The following is a 19618-nucleotide window of genomic DNA, read 5'->3' as shown; positions in this document are numbered from 1 at the left end:
TTGGAATTCGCATTCCTATTAACAACAGTATATACGGTAATTTTCTACTTTTTTTATTAGTTTGGAACAACAATTTTCTAAGCTACTTCTTTCTCAGTCTCAAAAAACATTTTATGTAACCATTCCAAATAGTCTCATAATATTTAATTTTGTATATGGAAGCAGTTTTTGCCCATGAATTCCTCACATGAGGACTAACCTGCCATCCCCAATGCATGTATTAGATCAACTTTTCAATTATACCTGCCTAGATCAGTGGATGCCTCTTTGCTTTGACTACTAAAGCCATCAGCATGACTCCTACATTGTGTGTTTTTTCCCTACAGAAATCATCCTGGATTGCACAGTGCAAATATCCAGTTTGATCCTAATCTCTTGAAATAGATGCAGTGTCAACAAACAAACCCTGCAGTGGAACTGCCACGGCTGTGGAGCTCTTACTAAAAGAAGCTATGGGCATGAGATCAAGTCTCCTCACTTTCTCAGCCTAGGTAATTTTCTACAGCAGGGAATTCAAGTTCAATGTGCCATAATGCAGGATATAGCTTTGTCCAATATGCCATAATAGTAGATATAGTTTTGTTGGAGAAAAAGAAAAATTCTGTAGCAATCCCTGCAAGGTTTTTTCCCCCCACATTTTAGCCTCTTCTTCCATGAGCTACTATACAAGAAGCATCTTTATTAAAGCCTCCAGGACTCTGCTAATATACTCATTTCATTTGGGGAACATATTATTATTCATTTATAACAGAAAAGCGTCCATATGGAAGTTCTGAAGAAATAATGTCACTTAAAATGCTGCACTGTTGGGGTTATTTTACAATGCTTACCCATACTAAAAGCACAGCAAGAGAGAACCTTTAGCAAATGCAAATTATATATTCACCAACAGGTCTGCTCTACCCAATACGCAAAAGGGTACTGGTTCAGGGTCCACCACAGCCATGGTCTAACACTAGTCCACAGAAACAGCTCTCTAGGAGTAGCAATGCTATCCACTGCTATTTTTATCCCTGCATGAATTGAAGGAGGCAGCTGCAGGGAGATAGTTTGCAGTAAGTGCTGTCAGCCACTGCTGAACTAACCTATGAACCAGTCATGGGCTAAAAAGGCCCCTCTCTAATGGGTCTGCCACACAACTGTACAGCTGTGAACTTGCTGCAAAGCAGAACTCAGGTGTGGGATGGCTGCTCATAAAGCTAGCAATGAATATAGTTGACAGGACTAAAGTTTGACTTGAGAGCAGAAGTCTGTATTGAAGATATCATCAACTTCAATTGGGCAGGTCAAGGGGTGCCTACTTCAAAGAGCACAGAACTCTGTTGGGTCAAGAAATAGTTTTATCTAAGATGAACTGGCAACTGGGGAAGGAGGAGGGCACACAACTACATAACTAAGCAGCAGAGTAGTAAACCATAATTTCTGCAAATGCTTTGAACCAGGAATGTCAAACTCGCAGCCCTCCAGATGTTCATGAACTACAATTCCCATCAGTCCTTTCCAACATGAGCAATGGCTATACTGGCAAAGGCTGATGGGAATTGTCGTTCATGAACATTTGGAGGGCTGCGAGTTTGACACCTGTGCTTTAAACATTCACCATCATTTTTCTTTGTTTTAACTACCGCACTGATAAGTCCCATGATTGTAGGATCAAAGAACAGGATGAGATTTAACAGAGATAAATATAATGTTTGAGATTTAATGAGATTTAATAGGGATAAGTGTAAGGTTTTGCATTTGGGTAATATTAAAATATTAGATATGGAATATTAAAGATAGCTTTTAAACAATAAGGGCAGCTCAGTGGTGAAAGTGGTTGCCCAGGGATGTTGTGCATTCTGGGGTGCGCATGGTTTTTTTAAAAAAAATTACCTTCCACCGATGTGTGGCTTTGCAGGCAGGCACGAATGAACCCCCCCAGCCATAATACACCCTTTTGTGCCTGAGAGGCTTTGCAGATGTGAGCTGGGATAGTTTTGAAAAAGGAAAGTGCACCTGAGTAAAGCGCCTCCAGCCCGCCATTCGCTCAGCCATGGCTGCAAGGTGCATTACAACAAAAGAATTGCACATAGTACAATTCTTGAAAAATCTGGGTTGGGGGGGAAATGTGGAACAGACTCACGTTAGAAGCGGGATCCGTGCGAAGTTCCCCCCAATCTGGGTTTTATCCTGTCCTCAGCCTGTGTTTACTGACCCATGCAGAAGGGTTCTGAATGGTCTTTAGACCCCTTCCAACTTTCAACTATATGGAATGATTCTATTAAAAGCATGGCTCAGAGCAACCATTTCACCCTTGCCAGCAAATACCTTCAAATATTTCTGCTGAAATTCCCACATAAGGTTTGAAAGACTGTATATCAGTAGCACTCTCCATTATATGAAACATTATAAGAATAAGAATATATTCACTGTGTTTGCTAGGGTTGCCAGGTCCTGGTTGGGAAATTCCAGAACATTTGGGGGGGACCTAAGGAGGGGGGGACCTTAGGAAGGTATAATGCCATACAGTTCAGCCTCCATAGCAACCATTTTCTCCAGTGAACTGATCTCTGTCATCTGGAGATGATCTGTAATTCTGGGAGATCTCCAGGACCCATCTGGCAGTTGCAAACCCTACCTGTTTGCTCAAGAGGCTCTTATCCCCAATGCATGTTGCTTACATGTCCTGCTTAACCAATAAAAAAGTGATTTATTCGTGTATAGTATTTATAAGAGCACTTTTTTCCAAATAAATGGGACACAGGATGAATAACCTTTAATCATTTCAAGTGAAAAACATGCAAAAAATGGGGGGGGGGGGTCAGAAAATTAAACACAATAAAAAGAATGAGCAAGCATAACAAATAAATAATACCCATTTTGGAAACCTGTCTCCGCCAAGTGTCCTGACAAACTGTAATGTAATTACATGACATTTGTAAAGATTCCAATTTACAATCCTTCCAAAAGTGTAGAAATGAGGATTTTCTTAAATTCAGCTAGAGATTGTTCCACATGGTTGGAACAGCCACCAAAAATGCAATGATTAGGTAGCAGTGGCAGCAAAATCACTGGCATAGGGGAGGGGAAGAGTAACCAATAAATGACACAGGGCACTGTACAATTGCTGCACAGTTTTATATCAGGAGAGGCAATGGTTCACCTATGTGATTCCTAGGTTACAACAGGCATGACTGGAGAAAATTCTGCTCTTTTTTCTTCCCCATTTAGCCGTGACTAATCAGATTTTAAATCCTGAATGGACTGTTGGGGGGGAGGGAGGAGGTGCCCTAAGATGGTTTATTTGTAGTGGAAAAATAGGAGTTGGGTTTTGGAAGAAGAAGGAGACAGAAGGTATGGGCAGAGTCAAATAGAGCATGGGTCCCCAATATGGTGCCCTCTGAGACTTTTCCTCGTGTCCACCAAGTGTTTTTAGAAAATGGGCCGGACTGTATGGGGCTTTTGTCCAGCAGACAGCCATTAGAGAGCTGACTGACAATGTGAAACACAGATTTTTCCTGAAATGTTGAACAGTTGCTACTAAAGTTATATTTGACCCACTTGCTAACATTTTGTGGTTTGCTCCACTTCTTGGATAAGCACATGTGACGGACTGAAGAAGAAAATTAATTTTAAAAGTGAAGATCTGTCTGAAGTCAAGCATTGCTTACATTCAGTGTGAGACATAAAGGTCTAGGAACAGGAGAAGTCACCCGATTGGCCTACTGCACTCTGATTGGCCTAATGGCTAGATGATACAAAGGGTGTAGGGGGTTAATTCCCTGAGAACAATTTGAGAGGCTTTTAGACCTTAGAGTTCCTGGTGTTAAGAACTATTGTGCCTAAACTATGTTCAAAACAAAACATCTCTGAGGGGAGTGTTCATCAAAGTGTGTAACTGGTTCTACTAATATCAGTCTGAGAGCTGTGGTGAAAGCAATAACATACACAGACTGAGAGAACTGATTGAGGAGCCAAGTTGAAGGACCAAAGATATAAACCAGTGAGAAATATCTTCAAGTGACGGAAGAATTCCAGTGTACCAGTTTTAGTTGGGAGTTTTCTAACTGTGAGGGCTGAGTGAGGGTACTGAGTATCTGCACGTAGCCTGGTCAGAATCCTGTGTGTGTAAACAATCAATTAGACAGAACATCTGCATTTAAGGAACTGTACCATCTATGAAACTGAATAAAATCTAAGCTGAACTGTAACTGGGAACTGAAACTGAACAATATTATTAAGTCTGTGATAAAGAACTAAATAGTGAATCTCTATGCCAAGGTCGTGTGTGTGTGTATCCTGCTTATTTGCCTCATCCATTCCTTATTTCCAAGTTATCTCCCTTACCCATCTCCTCTCTGTTAATACCTTTTATTCTGTTTAATTTTAAAATCTATCTCAGTATTTATTTTATGTGCCTTATAAAGAGGATTGCCTAAAAAATTTTAAGTCAATAAGTATCTTTCACCTCCTGGGTGAAAGATGAGGGCTGAGGGAAATTGCTTTTATTATACCAAACACTAACATTTCTTAAGTACCACAGTCCCTGAAGGAGAAAAGGCAGGAAAAATCAGACAAGACAGATCAGTGAATGGTTTCCCTTCCTGAAAAAGTTACACCAGGATCAGTATCAAGAAGCAGGAAAGGCATGGAAACAAGGGAAACCTGACTATCCATGGCTATATCCACAGATCTCTCAAAGCGGCAGTCAACACACAAAGAAAATACAGGATGAAATCTCACATACCTTAAACTCACAAGCACATAAATTGCACCCTGGAATCTACCCATGGAACAGCTGAGGGGAAAGCATTTAGGAAAATCTCTCTTACACAAAAAAACAGCATAGCACATACTGTATGAACTGTTTCAACTGGCACAAGAAGCCTAAAGAGTAGAAGCTGGAGGCACATATAGAGTGACAAAAGGCAGTAACCAACTGGAAACCTGGGGGGGCGGGGGGCTGTCAGAGTCAAGAAGGGAAAATAGGAAGTTGGGATCATTTCAGCTCCAGTGGAGATCAAACATGGCATACATGCTCTGTGTCTACCTCCAATTGAATCTTTACTGACGGAGATGAACAATTTTGAAAAATCTGGACAAAAAAGACTGTCCACAGTCCAGATCTCTTGCAACAAAAGACAGTCAAAAGTATGGAAAAATTGACAGAGCTCAGGGAGTTTACCTTTAGAACTCCATTATTTTATTTCACTAAAACCCCTCCTTTCTTCCTAAGGGGTACCCAAAGTGGTTTATGTGTTTTCCTTGTATCAGTTTTATCCTCACAACTAACCTGTGTGTGACTTGCCCAAGGTCACCCAGCAAGCTCCCATGGACAAGTGGGAATTCAAAAGCGGAACTTAGACCATTGTCCAACACTCTAGCCCAGGGGTAGGGAACCTGCGGCTCTCCAGATGTTCAGGAACTACAATTCCCATCAGCCTCTGTCAGCATGGCCAATTGGCCATGCTGGTAGGGGCTGATGGGAATTGTAGTTCCTGAACATCTGGAGAGCCGCAGGTTCCCTACCCCTGCTCTAGCCACTATACTCCAACAGAATGCTGACATGAAGGGTAGAGAACAAAACATTGTTTGGGGTTCAGACCAAAATAATACACTTTGGTTTCCCTTGGAAGCACTTAATTTTCCCAACGCCAGGGAGGGGATAGAGAAAACTATAGAGTCAGAATTCTCCTGGCTGATTGTAAGTGCCATGATAAACTGTGATTTATTTCTGCAATCTTGCCATTGTGCCAGCTGATCTCATTTCTTCCTACAATGCAATATACTTTCAGAACAAAGGCAACAAGTTCCATCACAGTTTAGAAATAATTGAAGAGCTTGCACTGTAGATCATTTTTAATAAGGGAGCTCAAGTCCCTTATACCTGTCAATTATTCAGCAGCCAAAAAAAGGCTTCTACATGGCAAGCAACTACAGTCTTGCACAAGCAGCTATTGCAAGGGTTTCACATCAGGAAAATCAAGATGCATTGAGATAATCTCTTCTGTATGTAGACATCTGTTTCAAACAGTTAGTTGTGCATACAGCATTGTTGTGCATGTGCACATGGAAACATTATTTTTGTTCTTCACATTGCAGCTCCCTGCATCCTGCTCGTTGACCAGAACTTCAGTGCTTCGTTGATGGTGCTACATTTAAAATTTATTTCTACTGAGAAGTCTGGAATAAATCCATCTCAGTCCAACCGATTTTACATGAAGGTTGTGAGATTAAAACATGACTCTGAGTTCCTTTGAGAAAACATTTAATTAATATTGAAATAAAACAAAATAAAAATCCCATCAATGTGCATCAATGATATAACAACAGTACCTATTATAACGTGCATGCCAAGTCTTGCCAGATACTTCACAGTATGGTAACCAATTCCTCTAGTGCCTCCAGTCACTATGGCAACATTCCCATTTTGTTGAGGAAAATCTACGTGGAAAGAGAAGAAAAAAGGAATCCAGGTTAAGATCCATTTCACCACTCCTAGCCTTGGAGACAAACAGTAAAGCTTGACAGGCAATCAAGACAGCAGGACTTACTATTAATCAGCAGGAATCACCTAATAGTATATGTGGCAATTGGGTTTGCAATAGCTACCAGAGCTTATCCAGCTTGTGAGAAACATCATCTGGTGTTTGCAACAGTGACACAGTTATGTGTATAAATATAAATCAGCCCTGAGGTGTAAATACTGTAGAAGAATTTTGAAAGTGCAAAAACCAGGTTCAAATTCGCACTAAATTGTGAAAATATCCAGCAACCCAACTCAGATAAGGAGGAGCTCCACAGCAGCAGGGGCCCGTGCAGCAAAGGTGGCACCGCAATGCCTCCAAAGTGGCTTTGGGTGAAAAACCCTCCTGCTATCTGAATGGCCCTATAGGCTACAGAGGCTTATGCCCCACTTTCCAGTGGTGTATGTCTGCAGCTGTGGTGGGGAGCATTCCCGGGCTGGAAGGCTGGTGGATGCCAAAGTCAAGTCTGATCCACCCTGGGACTGTTCCCAGGTAGGATCCCACTGCACTTCTGTGTGCTTGGCCACCAGCATTACTCCCAGGCAGCCGTCACTTCTGGGTGTGGCTGCCACAGAAAAGTACTGCCTGCACATTGGTATATTTGCTCTCTCTGCCGGCATAGGTGCCATCCACCACTCCCACAGGCCATTTCACCCCAAGCCATATCTACATTCGACCCCAAGCCTTCCTCACAGGATTGTTGTGAGGATAAAATAAACATAGTCTGTATAGTGGACTCTTGCTTTTCATGATTGCTATTTGTTCCAGTTGTTCTTTTAACATATAGTGTTGGCGGGGGAGAGGGGGTGGCATAATTTGTAAGCTTACTCAGATTCTTCATAAGGTGGAAAGTACAAGGCACCAATTATTTACTTGATGATCTTATGAGGTTCTTTAAAAAAAACAGCAGGTTAAGTGACCAAAGAGATAGCTAAAAATGTTTTATGTTTCTGGCGCACTGATACTGATAAAATCAATGACTGCATATAATGGCTGAGATATTCACTGGACCCAAGCCATGGAGGCTGACCCAAAGGAATCTCAAGTCTCATCCACAAACAAAAAATTTAGTTATAAATTCAGTTACACTGAATGTAAAAATAAATTATTGCATCTTAAAACCTATTCCCATTCAGCAAACAGTAGTCCAGAGAAACCAGTGGAAGAATTTAATTACAACTAATAAACCTCACTCCTTTCAGCTGAACTCTGTTTCCAGTTATGGTTGCTGTGCTGAGAGCACATTGTGCAATTTTAAATGTATAAAAACAGTTAATTTGTATGATAAAATCTGTAATTTCATTTTTAAATTAAGTAAACATGAAATTAAATATAGCAATAAAAATAGAGAAACCAAAAAAGAAGAAAAAGAAATAAAAGATTAACTATTTTCAAAAAGAAATTAAAAATACTGTAAGAAAAAGGAAAGAAATTATAGTTTGATTGACTTCCAAATATCTCTACAGTTAATACAAGAGAAACTTCAAATAAATAATTCACTATCTAAATCTAAAGCTTTGTTATAATACTTTTTAACATAATCAAACCAGTTTTTCCAGTTTGGTTGTGAATCTTGTTCTATTTTGAAATCAGTTAAATAAAATATTTTGGCTAACTTAGCCAATTCAAATATTTTAATCTGCCATTCTGTTTTAGAAGGTGATATATTTGTTTTCCAATATTTGGTCCAGATTAATCTAGATACCATTGCCATGGATTGAAACAACATAGTTTGAGTTTTAGTGAGTTTTGAATCTATCATCCTTAATAAATACCATTCGGGTTTTCATGATATTTTAATTTTCAATATTTTCTTAATTTCTATATGTATCATTTTCCAAAAAAAATCACTTCTTTGCATGACCACCATTGATGAAAAAATGAACCTATATATTTGTTACACTTCCAACATTAATCAGAGAATTTATAAATTTTAGCCAATTTATCCAGAGTGATGTACCATCTCATCCACATTTTATAAAAGTTTTCCTTTATGTAATTACTTTTAATAAAGTTTAAAGCATTTTTCCAAAGATGTTCCCAAGACTCTAACATTATATTATGACCAAAGTCTTTGGCCCATTTAATCATAAAGTCTTCAGTATATTCTTTTTTCTTGGTCTAAGTCTAAACAGAATTTATAAAGTTTCCCAGTTATATTTTTGGTTGATTTCAAATATGCCAGTTTCCTCTCTCTTCCTGAATCTGGTTTTATCTTTCAAAAAGCAACTTTGAAGATGAAGCCACCAATCTATTTTTAAACCCTACTTTTTAAGGGTTTGTTATGATTTTTAATTCTTAATTTAATTGGCCTTTATGCTGTATTTTAATAAGAATATCGTATCCATCGCTCTGAATTCTCATTTCTTCCAAATAGTGCTGCCTGGAGTAATATCCACATTGGTAGATGTGAATATATTTTTATTCTATATTTATTCCAAACCCTACATAGAGAAAACCATATAAAATATTCAAAAATGTTTATTTGCATTAACTTTATCATAATATAAAAATGCATGTAATCTAAATCTTAGTCCTTCAGTCTCCAACATTATTAATCTAGGACTGGACAGATAGAACCAGTCTTTTAACCATGTAAGATATGATGTTCAAATTAGGTAATGCCAATCCACCCTTTTGTTTTTGTTCTGTCATCACCTTCTATTTAATTCTAGGATTTTTCCTCTCCATAAAACATTATTAAGTTCTTTCTGCCAATTATTAAAAGGTTTTTCTGATTTGGTCATTGGCATTGAAAAAATAACCTTGACAAAATATTTATTTTAATGGTTGCTATATGCCCCAAGAGAGACAAATTTAATTTTTCCCAATTCTTCCATTTTTTAACCTCCTTGCACAATTTTCCATAGTTATTTTCAAATAAAACTAAATTAGAATTTGCTATATTAATGCCCAAATAAGTAACTTTGGTAACAATCTGGGTTTCCATCATCTCTGCTAATATTTGTTTTGCTTTCATTCTCCATATTTTTAACTAAAAGCTGAGATTTTTCTTTATCTTTAATCCAGAAACCATACCAAAATTAAAAAAAAACTGAATGGGTTGGATCTTCCATATTAACCACAATATCATCAGCATAAGCCCTTACTTCAAACATTTCTTTTTTAATTCTTACATTTTGCACTTCTTCATTGTCTAATTTTATCTAGCAAAGTTTCTACTGCATCTGTGGCTGGCATCTTCAGAGGTGTATCACAAAGAGAAGTCTATTACACACTGTGTCCAGTGAATAGAGAGTAAAGTGGGCATCCTTGATAGGTGCCTTTGGTAATTTGACATTTATTTGTAAGTTCTTTGTTCACTATAAATCTTTCCCACTAAATGTATAAATTTGATTTGTCCCCAAAGCCTCTTTTTTCCATAATCACAATTATAAATTTCAAATAGATACCATCAAAAGCTTTATGAAAGTCTATAAAGAAAAGTGCCAATTGTTTGGTTTCTGTTCAAATGCCTACAAAATATTTATTACTACTCTAACATTATCCTTTATCTATCTGGTAGAAATCTTATTTGATCCCAGTGTATTATTTTGACAAGACTTTTTTAAAGCCTGCTATAATAGCCAAAAATATCTTATAATCAGTATTTAAAAGTGAGATGGGCCTAAAATTTTCAGTATCTGTTCTGTCTTTTCATTCCTTGGGCATTAGAGTTACATTGGTTAATTCCCATGAGTTATGAATGCCTTCTATATCTATTTTTCTGAACAAATCAAATAAAAAGTCCACAATTTCATTTTTAAACATTTTATAGAAAATAGCTGTTAACCCATCTGGTCCTGCTGTTTTATTAAGTTTTTCTTTTTGAATAGCTATCAAAATTTGTTCTTTTGTTATTGACTGATTCAACATAAATTGATCTTCTATTTCAATTTTTCTTAAGTCACATTCATTTAAATAGTTATTCCAATCATTCTCTTCTATTATCTCTTCTTTATAAAGATCCTGAAAAATGTCAACAATAATTGTTTAATTTTCCCTTGTTCTTGAGTTAGGTCACCACTCATTTTAATTTTAGTAATCCATCTATCTTGATTTTTTGTCTTAATTTCCATGCTAGCCATTTAGAGGTTGTATTCCTGTGTTCAAAATTAATTTGTTTACTTTTAAGTAATTGTTGACTAATTTCCTCAGATGCCATTAAATCTGTGCCTTTAATATCTTTAATTTACACATCCTAATAAGTTTTTTCTTTATGTTGAAATTCTTTAATTAATGTATCATTTTTAAGTTTAATTTTCTTTTAAAATAATATTGTTCAATAAAAAAGCCATGTATATATGCCTCGAGGGCACCCCATATAGTGCCCAACTTCAATTCTTCTTGAATATTACTTTCAAAAAATTCACCATACCAGAATCCTGTAGTAAAGTATTGTTCAGCACCCATCTGTATTCTGTTTTTACCTTTTTCTCATGTATTTTTTTAATCACCACTGATCTATGGTCAGTTATAGAATCAGATAATATTTCTGCTCTAATCAAATCTTTTAATATTTCATTGGCGATCCAGATAATGTATATCCTTGAACAAGTACAATTTCTTGCTGGGGAAAAAAGTAAAATTCTTTTCCATACTGTTATGTCTCCAAGTATCTACTAAACCTACATTTTCCATTTAATCAAAAAAAGATTTTGGGAAGTTTCTTACTTTCTATAATCTCTATATTATTTATGCCTCTACACTAAGGCCCTTTCCACATGGGCCTAATATGGCGCCCTGGGGACGGCAAAAAGACCGTCCCCAGGGAGCCGTTTGCTCAGGGGGCGCAGCTGTTTCACAGCCGCGCCGCCCAAGCGGTGCGAAGCCAACGTTTTCCTACCTCGCTTCCTGAGCGAGGTTTACGGAAAACGGCAGCTTCGAGCTGCTGCCGTGCGAACGGCAGCTGCTCGAAGGAGTTTTCCCTCCTCCCATGTCCGGTCAACCTACCTGCTCTATGGCCCTCTGGCACATCGCTGAGACCTGGGGACACGCCCCCTCTGCCCTGCGACTCCGGAGCAGTGCAGCGCCGTCGTCCCGGTAGGTTCTGGGACTGTTCATGTGAACGGTCCCAGAGAGGTTGGGTCAGCGTATGTACACCGACCCAACCCCTACTGTGGCCATGCAGAAACGGCCTAAGATTAAGTCCCCATTAAAGTCAGCTAACATAATAAAGTTTGCATAATCCATTCTAGACATTTTATTAAACAGATTTAAAAAAACATTTTAGCATCATTTGGTGCATAAATCCCAAGAAAATACTTTTTTCCATTTTCTACTTTTACTTCTACTAACAAATATCATCCCTCTTTATGTTCATTAATCAGTTTTGACTCAAGAACTTCCTTAACATAAAGTGTTACACCACAATTCTTTTTAATCTGTCTTAAGCCAATGAATTCTTTGCCCAATATTTTATTATTCAAAAATGTCACACCCTTTTGTATAATGTGGGTTTTCTGGAGACAGTATATTTGAGCATCTTTTTCGCAATAGGTAACTAAAAATCTTCTTTCTCTTAAGAACATAAGAACATAAGTACATAAGAACAAGCCAGCTGGATCAGACCAAAGTCCATCTAGTCCAGCTCTCTGCTACTCGCAGTGGCCCACCAGGTGCCTTTGGGAGCTCACATGTAGGATGTGAACGCAATGGCCTTCTGCGGCTGTTGCTCCCGATCACCTGCTCTGTTAAGGCATTTGCAATCTCAGATCAAAGAGGATCAAGATTGGTAGCCATAAATCAACTTCTCCTCCATAAGGAAATCTGTCCAGAAGCCCCCTTTTAAAGCTAATCCAGGTTAGTGGCCATCACCACCTTCTGTGGCAGCATATTTCCAAACACCAATCACCACGCTATCGCGTGAAGAAGTGTTTCCTTTTATTAGTGGTTCTAATTCTTCCCCAGCATTTTCAATGAATGCCCCCTGGTTCTAGTATTGTGAGAAAGAGAGAAAAATTTCTCTCTGTCAACATTTTCTACCCCATGCATAATTTTGTAGACTTCAATCATATCCCACCTCAGCCGCCGCCTCTCCAAAAGCTAGCAAGGAGTCCCAAAGCGCTTTTGCAGCCTCTCCTCTATAGGGAAGGTGCTCCAGTCCCTCAATCATCATCCTTGATGCCTCTTTCCTCTGCGCTTTTACCTATCTCCTCAAGCCTATCCTTTTTGAGATCACGGCGACCAGAACTGGACACAGTACTCCAAAGTCGCGGTCGCGACCACTGCTGCCTTATATAAGGGCATGACAATCTTTTGCAGTTTTATTATCAATTCCTTTCCTAATGATCCCCAACGCATAGAGTTTGCCTTTTTCTACGAAGCTGCCATGCATTGAGTTGAGCATTCCCCATGGAACTATCAACTAAGACTTCTACAAATCCCTTTCCTGGTCTGTGACTGTGATTTAGCACCCTGACCTCTGCTGTCCAGCGTGTATGTGGAAGTTTGGATTTTTTGCCCCTATGTGCATCCACTTTTACATTTTGCTACATTGAAACCTGCATTTGCCATTTCTTGGAGCCGCCACTCACCTAATTTATCAAGATAGTCCGTATGGAGCTCTTCGCAATCCTTTTTTGTGGTTCCGCCACCGCCCTACATAATTTGGTATCATCTGCAAACTTGGCCTGCGGCTTACTCCAACACCCTACTTCCAGGTCATTTTATGAATAGAGTTAAAGAGCACTGGTCCCAAAACGGATCGCTTAGGGGACACCATAACTCCGACATCTCTCCATTGTGACGGCAACTTCCCATTTTACACCCACTCTTTTGTTTCCCCTTGTTTCTCAAATCCAAAGTTTTTAATCCCAGTAGGAGGACTTCCACCTCTTATTCCTTCATTGCTGAGTTTTCTCAACATAAGCGATCTCTGGTGAGGAACTTTGTTAAAAGCCTTTTGGAAATCCAAGTAGAACCAATGTCCACCGGTTCACCCTGTCCACATGCCTGTTTACACCCTCAAAAGAACTCCTCAGTAATGGTTTGTAAAGACAGGATTTGCCTCTGCAAAAGCCATTGCCTGACTCTTTCTCAGCAGGTCTTGCTTTTCTACATGTTTAATGTAATTTTATCTTTAATGATAGATTCTACCTAATTTCTACTCAGGAACAGATGTCAAACTGACTGGCCTGTAATTTCGGGTCCCCCCTAGATCGCTTTTCTTAAAGATTGGTGTGACATTTCTGGCCATCTTCCAGTCTTCAGGGATGGAGCCTGATTTCCCAAGGGATAAAGTTGCATAATAAAGTGAGAAGATCAGCAATTTCCATGGCCTTGAGCTCTTTAAGAACTCTTGGAAGTGCAGATGCAATCTGGGCCAGGGGATTTGAGAGTAACATTTAGTTTAATTTTCAATGGCTGCCGGGGAACTTCTTCCCTTTGTCTACCACTATCTTTAAGCTAGTTCTGATCTCGGATTCGCCTCCTAAGAAGCTTCTGGTTCAGGTGCAGGAATGTTCCTCACCTCCCTCCTTGGAGTGAAGACAGATGCAAAAGAGATTCATTCAACTTCTCTACCGAGCAATCCTCCCTGCCATCTTTTTTAGCCACACCCTTTGTTCCTTTGTCATCTAATGGGCCTACTCGCTTCCCTTTGCTGGCTTCCTCTGCTTTTTTGATGTACTTGAAGAACTGTTTGTTGCTGGTCTTGATGTTCACAGCCAGGCGTTCCTCATAATCCTTTTTTGCCTCCCTTACAGCTGCTAACTTGTGCTTCTCTTTTGCCACTCATTTTGTGTTCCCTCTCATGTATTCATTCATCAGCCAAAGGCTGGACTTCCATTTTCTAAAAAGACATTTTTCTTTTTTTTCTGATAATTTCCCTCAACCTCTCTTATTGCTTAACCATGGTGGCTTTCTTTTGGACTGGGTGCTGCCTTTTTCTAACACTGTGGAACAAGCATTCCAGCTGAGCTTTTTATTGCACTGTGTTTTTTAAATAACCTCCAAGCATCCTGGACAGTTTTGACTCTCTTGATTTTTCCCTTTCCAGCTTCCCTCGCCACTATCCCTCTCATCTTTGAGACACATTTCTACCGCTTTCTGAAGGCGAATGTAAACTTCCACATTAGTAGTTGCCACTTGTTCAAGCATGCTGAGATACTGAATCCTGACAGCACTTTTGTGGTGGCTGTTCCCTCATCGACTCAACAACACTGATTTCCTGCACCAGGTCCTGGGTCCCACATAGAATTAGATCTAGGATCACCTCTCCCTGGAAGTTGGTTCCACAACCATCTGCTCCTAAGCCACAGTCATTTAGCATATCCAGGAATGCTCTCCTTCCTTACTATGACCTGAACATGCATTTTTTCCAGTTTATATGGGGATAGTTAAAATCACCCATTACCACTCACTACATTTTTGTTTTTTATTTGGCCTCTCTAATGAATTTCTTTTTTTCCCCATCCTCAGAATCCTCTTGTGCACTTTGGTCCAGGGGGGCGATCAATATATTCCTAATATTAAACTGTCCTTCACCCCTGGTATTGATATCCACAGTGATTCTAGTAGGGGGAACCAGCTCCCCTTGCATTGTCTATTTTATGGTGATAACTATGCTTCCTCTTTTGATGTAAAGGGCAGCTCCACCCCCAATGCGCCCTGTCCTATCCTTTTCCTATAGAGCCTGTAGCTCTGAGTATAACAGCATCCCACTAGGTTCTCCTCATTCCACCATGTCTCTGTAATGCCCACTATATCAAAGTCCTCCTTTCAAAACTCCTGTACTCTAGGCTCCCCATTTTTTAGGTCGAATAGCTTCTACTATTAGCATAGAGACACCTGGTATACCCTGGGTCTCTGTGTCCCTTAACCTGGGATTGATGTGCTTCTACCCTCAAGTCTTTTGTAGACACTACTCCCTTGTCACATGCATGCATTGCTAGCATGTTCTTCAAGCTTGTATGTGGTTGATTTTAGAAAAAACCTCCCTCTCTGCATCCCTTATAGATATTGTATTCCGAACCGAAGTCACTCCTCAGCTCCTGTGCGGCTTTCCCCAGTGATCAGTTTAAAAGCTGTTCTGCCCACCTTTTTTTAATCGTTGAGCGCCAGCAACACCTGGTTCCTCTTTGGTTAAGATGAAGCCCGTCCCACGTTTGTACAGGCCTACCTTGGTTCCCAAAGAAGTTCCCCAGTTCCTGAAGCAAATCTGGGAAACCCTTCTGCACTTACACCACCTTCTCCTCATCCCACGCATTGAGACCACTGTGTTTCAGCTTACTTCTAGCTCTCGCCTCTAAGCGCATGGGAACGTGCAATTAGCATTTCTGAGAATGCCACCTTGGAGGTCCTGGACTTCAACCTGTTTCCTAGCAGCCTAAATTTAACTTCAGAACCCTCCCGGCTACATTTCCCAATGTCGATTTGGTGCCAATGTGGACCACAACTGCTGACTCCACCCCAGCACTGTCTAAAAGCCTATCTAGGAAATGAGAAGCGTGACATCCTGCAACCTTACGCACCAGGCAGGCAAGTCACTCAGTAGGAATCATCACGCCTCTCACAAACCCAACTCTCTACATTTCTAATGATCGAATCACCCACTACAAAAGGAGCCCCCCACTCCTCCCCGGTAGGGGTATCCTCAGTGCGAGGAAGGATAGCTGGATCACTCAGTTAAGGAAGGGATCCCCATCTAAAGGGGAGCATCTTTCCCCACCTCGAACTGGCACCCTCCATCCCTAAGCATAAGGCCTTTCATTCCCCTCCATGACATCTGAAGAGATGTCACCCTTAGGAGTGGGACCGCCGGCTGTTAGGTCCCTGAAAGCTCCTCGAATCTGTCACCCTCTCTGCCTCTTTCAGGCTTCTCCCAGGTTTGCCACCTTGGCTTCAAGAGAACGCACAATGCGTTCCTTGAGTTTCAGGGAGCTCATTGCGAAGCGAGGGGCACACCTCATTCGGCCTGTCCCTGAGTGGCAGATAATAGTCATACATGTGACCCACTCCGGAGTGCCACCGCAAAGAAAACACTGGAAAGCCCCCCTATCCCTGCTGGCTTTCTGCCTTCATATCTGGATTTGTTTAGATATTTAAATATTAAGCTTTTAGTCACTGCCCCCCTGGAGCTATCTGCCACGTACTATCTGTCAGAATATGTCCTTAGTTTAATTTAAAAAACAAAAAAAATTAGAATTAAAATTGCTTGGCTACACAAGTAGGGCCTCTTTCCTGGCCAAGTCTTTCGCTTCTGCTGCTACTCCTCTCTGCTGGTCTTCCAGAGACTGGAACCTTAATTAGGAACCTTCTTAATAAGGTCAACGAATTCATCCCAAGTTAATCGTTCCAGAGTCAAACAGTCCAGGTTTTTTTTTAGCCATATTTGTCAAAAAAGAAATAATTCACACTCACTAAGAAAGGGAACAGCCACACACACAAAAAATAATTAAATATAAAGGAGAAAGAGATTATTTCAATTCTTTTTTGTGTTTATAAAGAAATTCCTTAGCACTACTGATGTTTTGTATCCTCCTTCTGATTCCCTTGAAATGAAAGGATATCCCTTCAGGATTTTCCCATTTATATTATATATATATGATATATATATGATATATATATCATTTTTCCTTAAAGTCTGTGATAGTTCTGCATAATCCTTTCTAAATTGCAACAGTTTGTTAGGTACTTCTTTCATAACCATTATTTCCTTATATACTTTTAATCTATTTGCATAATGTACATGTAAAATATAATTTCTAGCAGATTTTCTTACAAAGCTGACAATTACATCCCTAGGGATCTTCATTTCAATGTATTGTCGAAGGCTTTTGCCCTTGCTATCTACAGGGTTACTCCCAGGCTATAGTCTTCATTGTTACTCATACTTCTATTCAGATGCCCTCAACTATTGACCTGGTTGCCGCCTTTGTTGCTCACAGACAAGGTTTCCCCACCTACCCTGGACACCTTAACAGATATATACTCCACTTGCTTTCCCCAACATCTGACATCATCTGAAGATGCCTGTTCCAGCCCAGGCTATAGGCCTTGAAACGTCAGGAGAGAATGCTGCTAGAACACGGCCATACAGCCCGGAAACCACACAGCACCCAAACGATCTTCATTTCCTTTGCCACTTTTGAGTTTATTCTATATATTTCATCTAATTCTTTTTTCAGTTCTTCTACAGTTTTTCCGAAGAACTCAGCCAAAATACCCAACATTCTTTCATGATTTTTTTCATTATTCATCTCATTTATCCCTCTAAATCTTAGTAGTCACTCCATCTGGTTCATTTGTGTAAATAACCATTCTTGTCCGTTTTTCTTCTCCTCTTTTTCTATGACTATCATTTTGTCTTCCAATTGTCAATTCTTTTGTTCACTGATTTTATTTCTTCCAGAATTGAATTCATTCCCTCTTCGAATGTTGATATTGTAGCAATTTTCTGTTTAATTTCATTCAGCTCACCATCAATTTTGCCTATTTTAACATTAGTATCCAACATCGTTATGGAGATTATATCCACCTTTGATAATAATTCCTTTATTATAGTTACAATAATTTAGAGCATTGTTGCCATTTAGGGCATTGCCAGTATTTTTCTTTCTTGGCATCATTGCTCTCTGCTTTAAATGGGTGAGACAATGTTAAATCTAATAAGGAAGCTCTGTACAGTTTCTCTACTTCAAGCTCCATAATAAACATTAGTAGATGTATTTTCTCAGCAGCCCTGCAGGGACACTTAACTACTAAAGCTAAGACAAAAGGGGGAAAATACCTTTTTCCTGCCAAGAAAGGAAACTTTTCCACAGGACTTGCCAAACTGACTATAATACAACAGCTGGGCTCCTTTCTTCTTACATAACTGGGTTCCAACACAGCAAAGAGTTGCCTTTGTAGACTCTCTCCCCTGCAGCTCCTTAGGGTGTTCTCACAGGTCAGCTTGACACCATCGCTGTTTTCCTCGCCTCTCGCACCCACATTGCCTCCTGCAATTAGAGCTCAGCCGAAGCTCCTCAACTACCCTCTTTTGCACAAAGGGTAAGAAAATAATTTACAGGTTTATTTGAAAAATAAGCCTGTTAAAGCTGTTATTTAGAAGTTCCGAAGCAGCTGTCGTGGGCAGAACTTCCCCTGGAAGTCACTCCAAACTCAAAATCTGTAGTGCTGTGTGGTTTCCGGGCTGTATGGCCGTGTTCTAGCAGCATTCTCTCCTGACGTTTCATCTGCAACTTTGGCTGGCATCTTCAGAGGATTTGATAATAGGAATGGAAATCAAGTGGAGTATATATACTGTGAGGTCAAAAGGTGAGGCCAGGATACTTCTATTTAGATGCATTCAATGCGATTGTGACCTTTAAGTATCATCTTCATTGTTACTCACATGCTACAGACTTCTTTGTGACTCACATGCCAAGCTACTCTATTCAGATGGCCTTCAGAACACGGCCATACAGCCTGGAAACCACACAGCACCCCAGTGATTCCAGCCATGAAAGCCCTCGACAATACATCAAAATCTGTAATTTCATTTTTTATTCTGGCTAAACTGAAGAGTATAATTTGAAAGAACAAACTGATCTGAGAATAATTAAATTGTTACATTATTGGAACTTTATCTGCTATAGCATTATGTATAACTTGGAACCATCCAAAGTTTATCTAATGTATCAAAAGAGTGGCTTCAGATGAATCTGGTGACTGATGCATGAATACGTAGTTCAGGCCACATGGCATAATTTCATTCTGTGAGATTTGAGGCAGTCCACCTACTGCAGCGGCTCCCCCAGCATGGAACTCATGGACACCAGGGCTTTTTCTTCAATTTCCTAACAGTAGAAGGTGCTTCAAAAAACTACATTAACACATCTGTGTACCTGGGATTGAAAAAGATGCTTCCGTTATAGGAGAATGCCAGGACTTGGTTTGGACCACCTAATATTTTGTAGAACCTCCCAGATTTTTGAGACTGGACCACCCTCGATGGAAGTCATGATGTGAATGGTGACCCACACACACCCCACACATGGCAGCCATTTTGACATAGTGCCCACTACCTGATTTCAACATTCCAGTGCCCATAGGCTTGATAAAGGTGAGGACCCTTGACTTACTGGGTTGTGAAGCAGGTAGTTAATTTACTTGAAGTCTTCTTA

At 39.8% G+C, this 19618-nt stretch overlaps 1 protein-coding gene across 2 annotated transcripts in view; it reads right to left on the bottom strand.

Annotated features, from left to right (window-relative positions):
• The window catches only part of ZBED1 (zinc finger BED-type containing 1), a 156883-nt gene that overhangs the window by 99053 nt on the left and 38212 nt on the right, over window positions 1–19618 (bottom strand). The window contains exon 2 of one of the 2 annotated variants that reach the window (XM_048492792.1): window positions 6319–6426. In XM_048492792.1, coding sequence (XP_048348749.1) covers window positions 6319–6426 — 108 coding nt within the window. The remainder of the gene's footprint in view (window positions 1–6318; window positions 6427–19618) is intronic. The other variant, XM_048492793.1, reaches the window with a different exon arrangement.

This window comes from Sphaerodactylus townsendi, linkage group LG04 (genome assembly GCF_021028975.2).
Source record: "Sphaerodactylus townsendi isolate TG3544 linkage group LG04, MPM_Stown_v2.3, whole genome shotgun sequence".
In the NCBI taxonomy this organism is placed as follows: Eukaryota; Metazoa; Chordata; class Lepidosauria; order Squamata; family Sphaerodactylidae; genus Sphaerodactylus; species Sphaerodactylus townsendi.
This window is presented reverse-complemented; position numbering and strand designations above follow the sequence as displayed.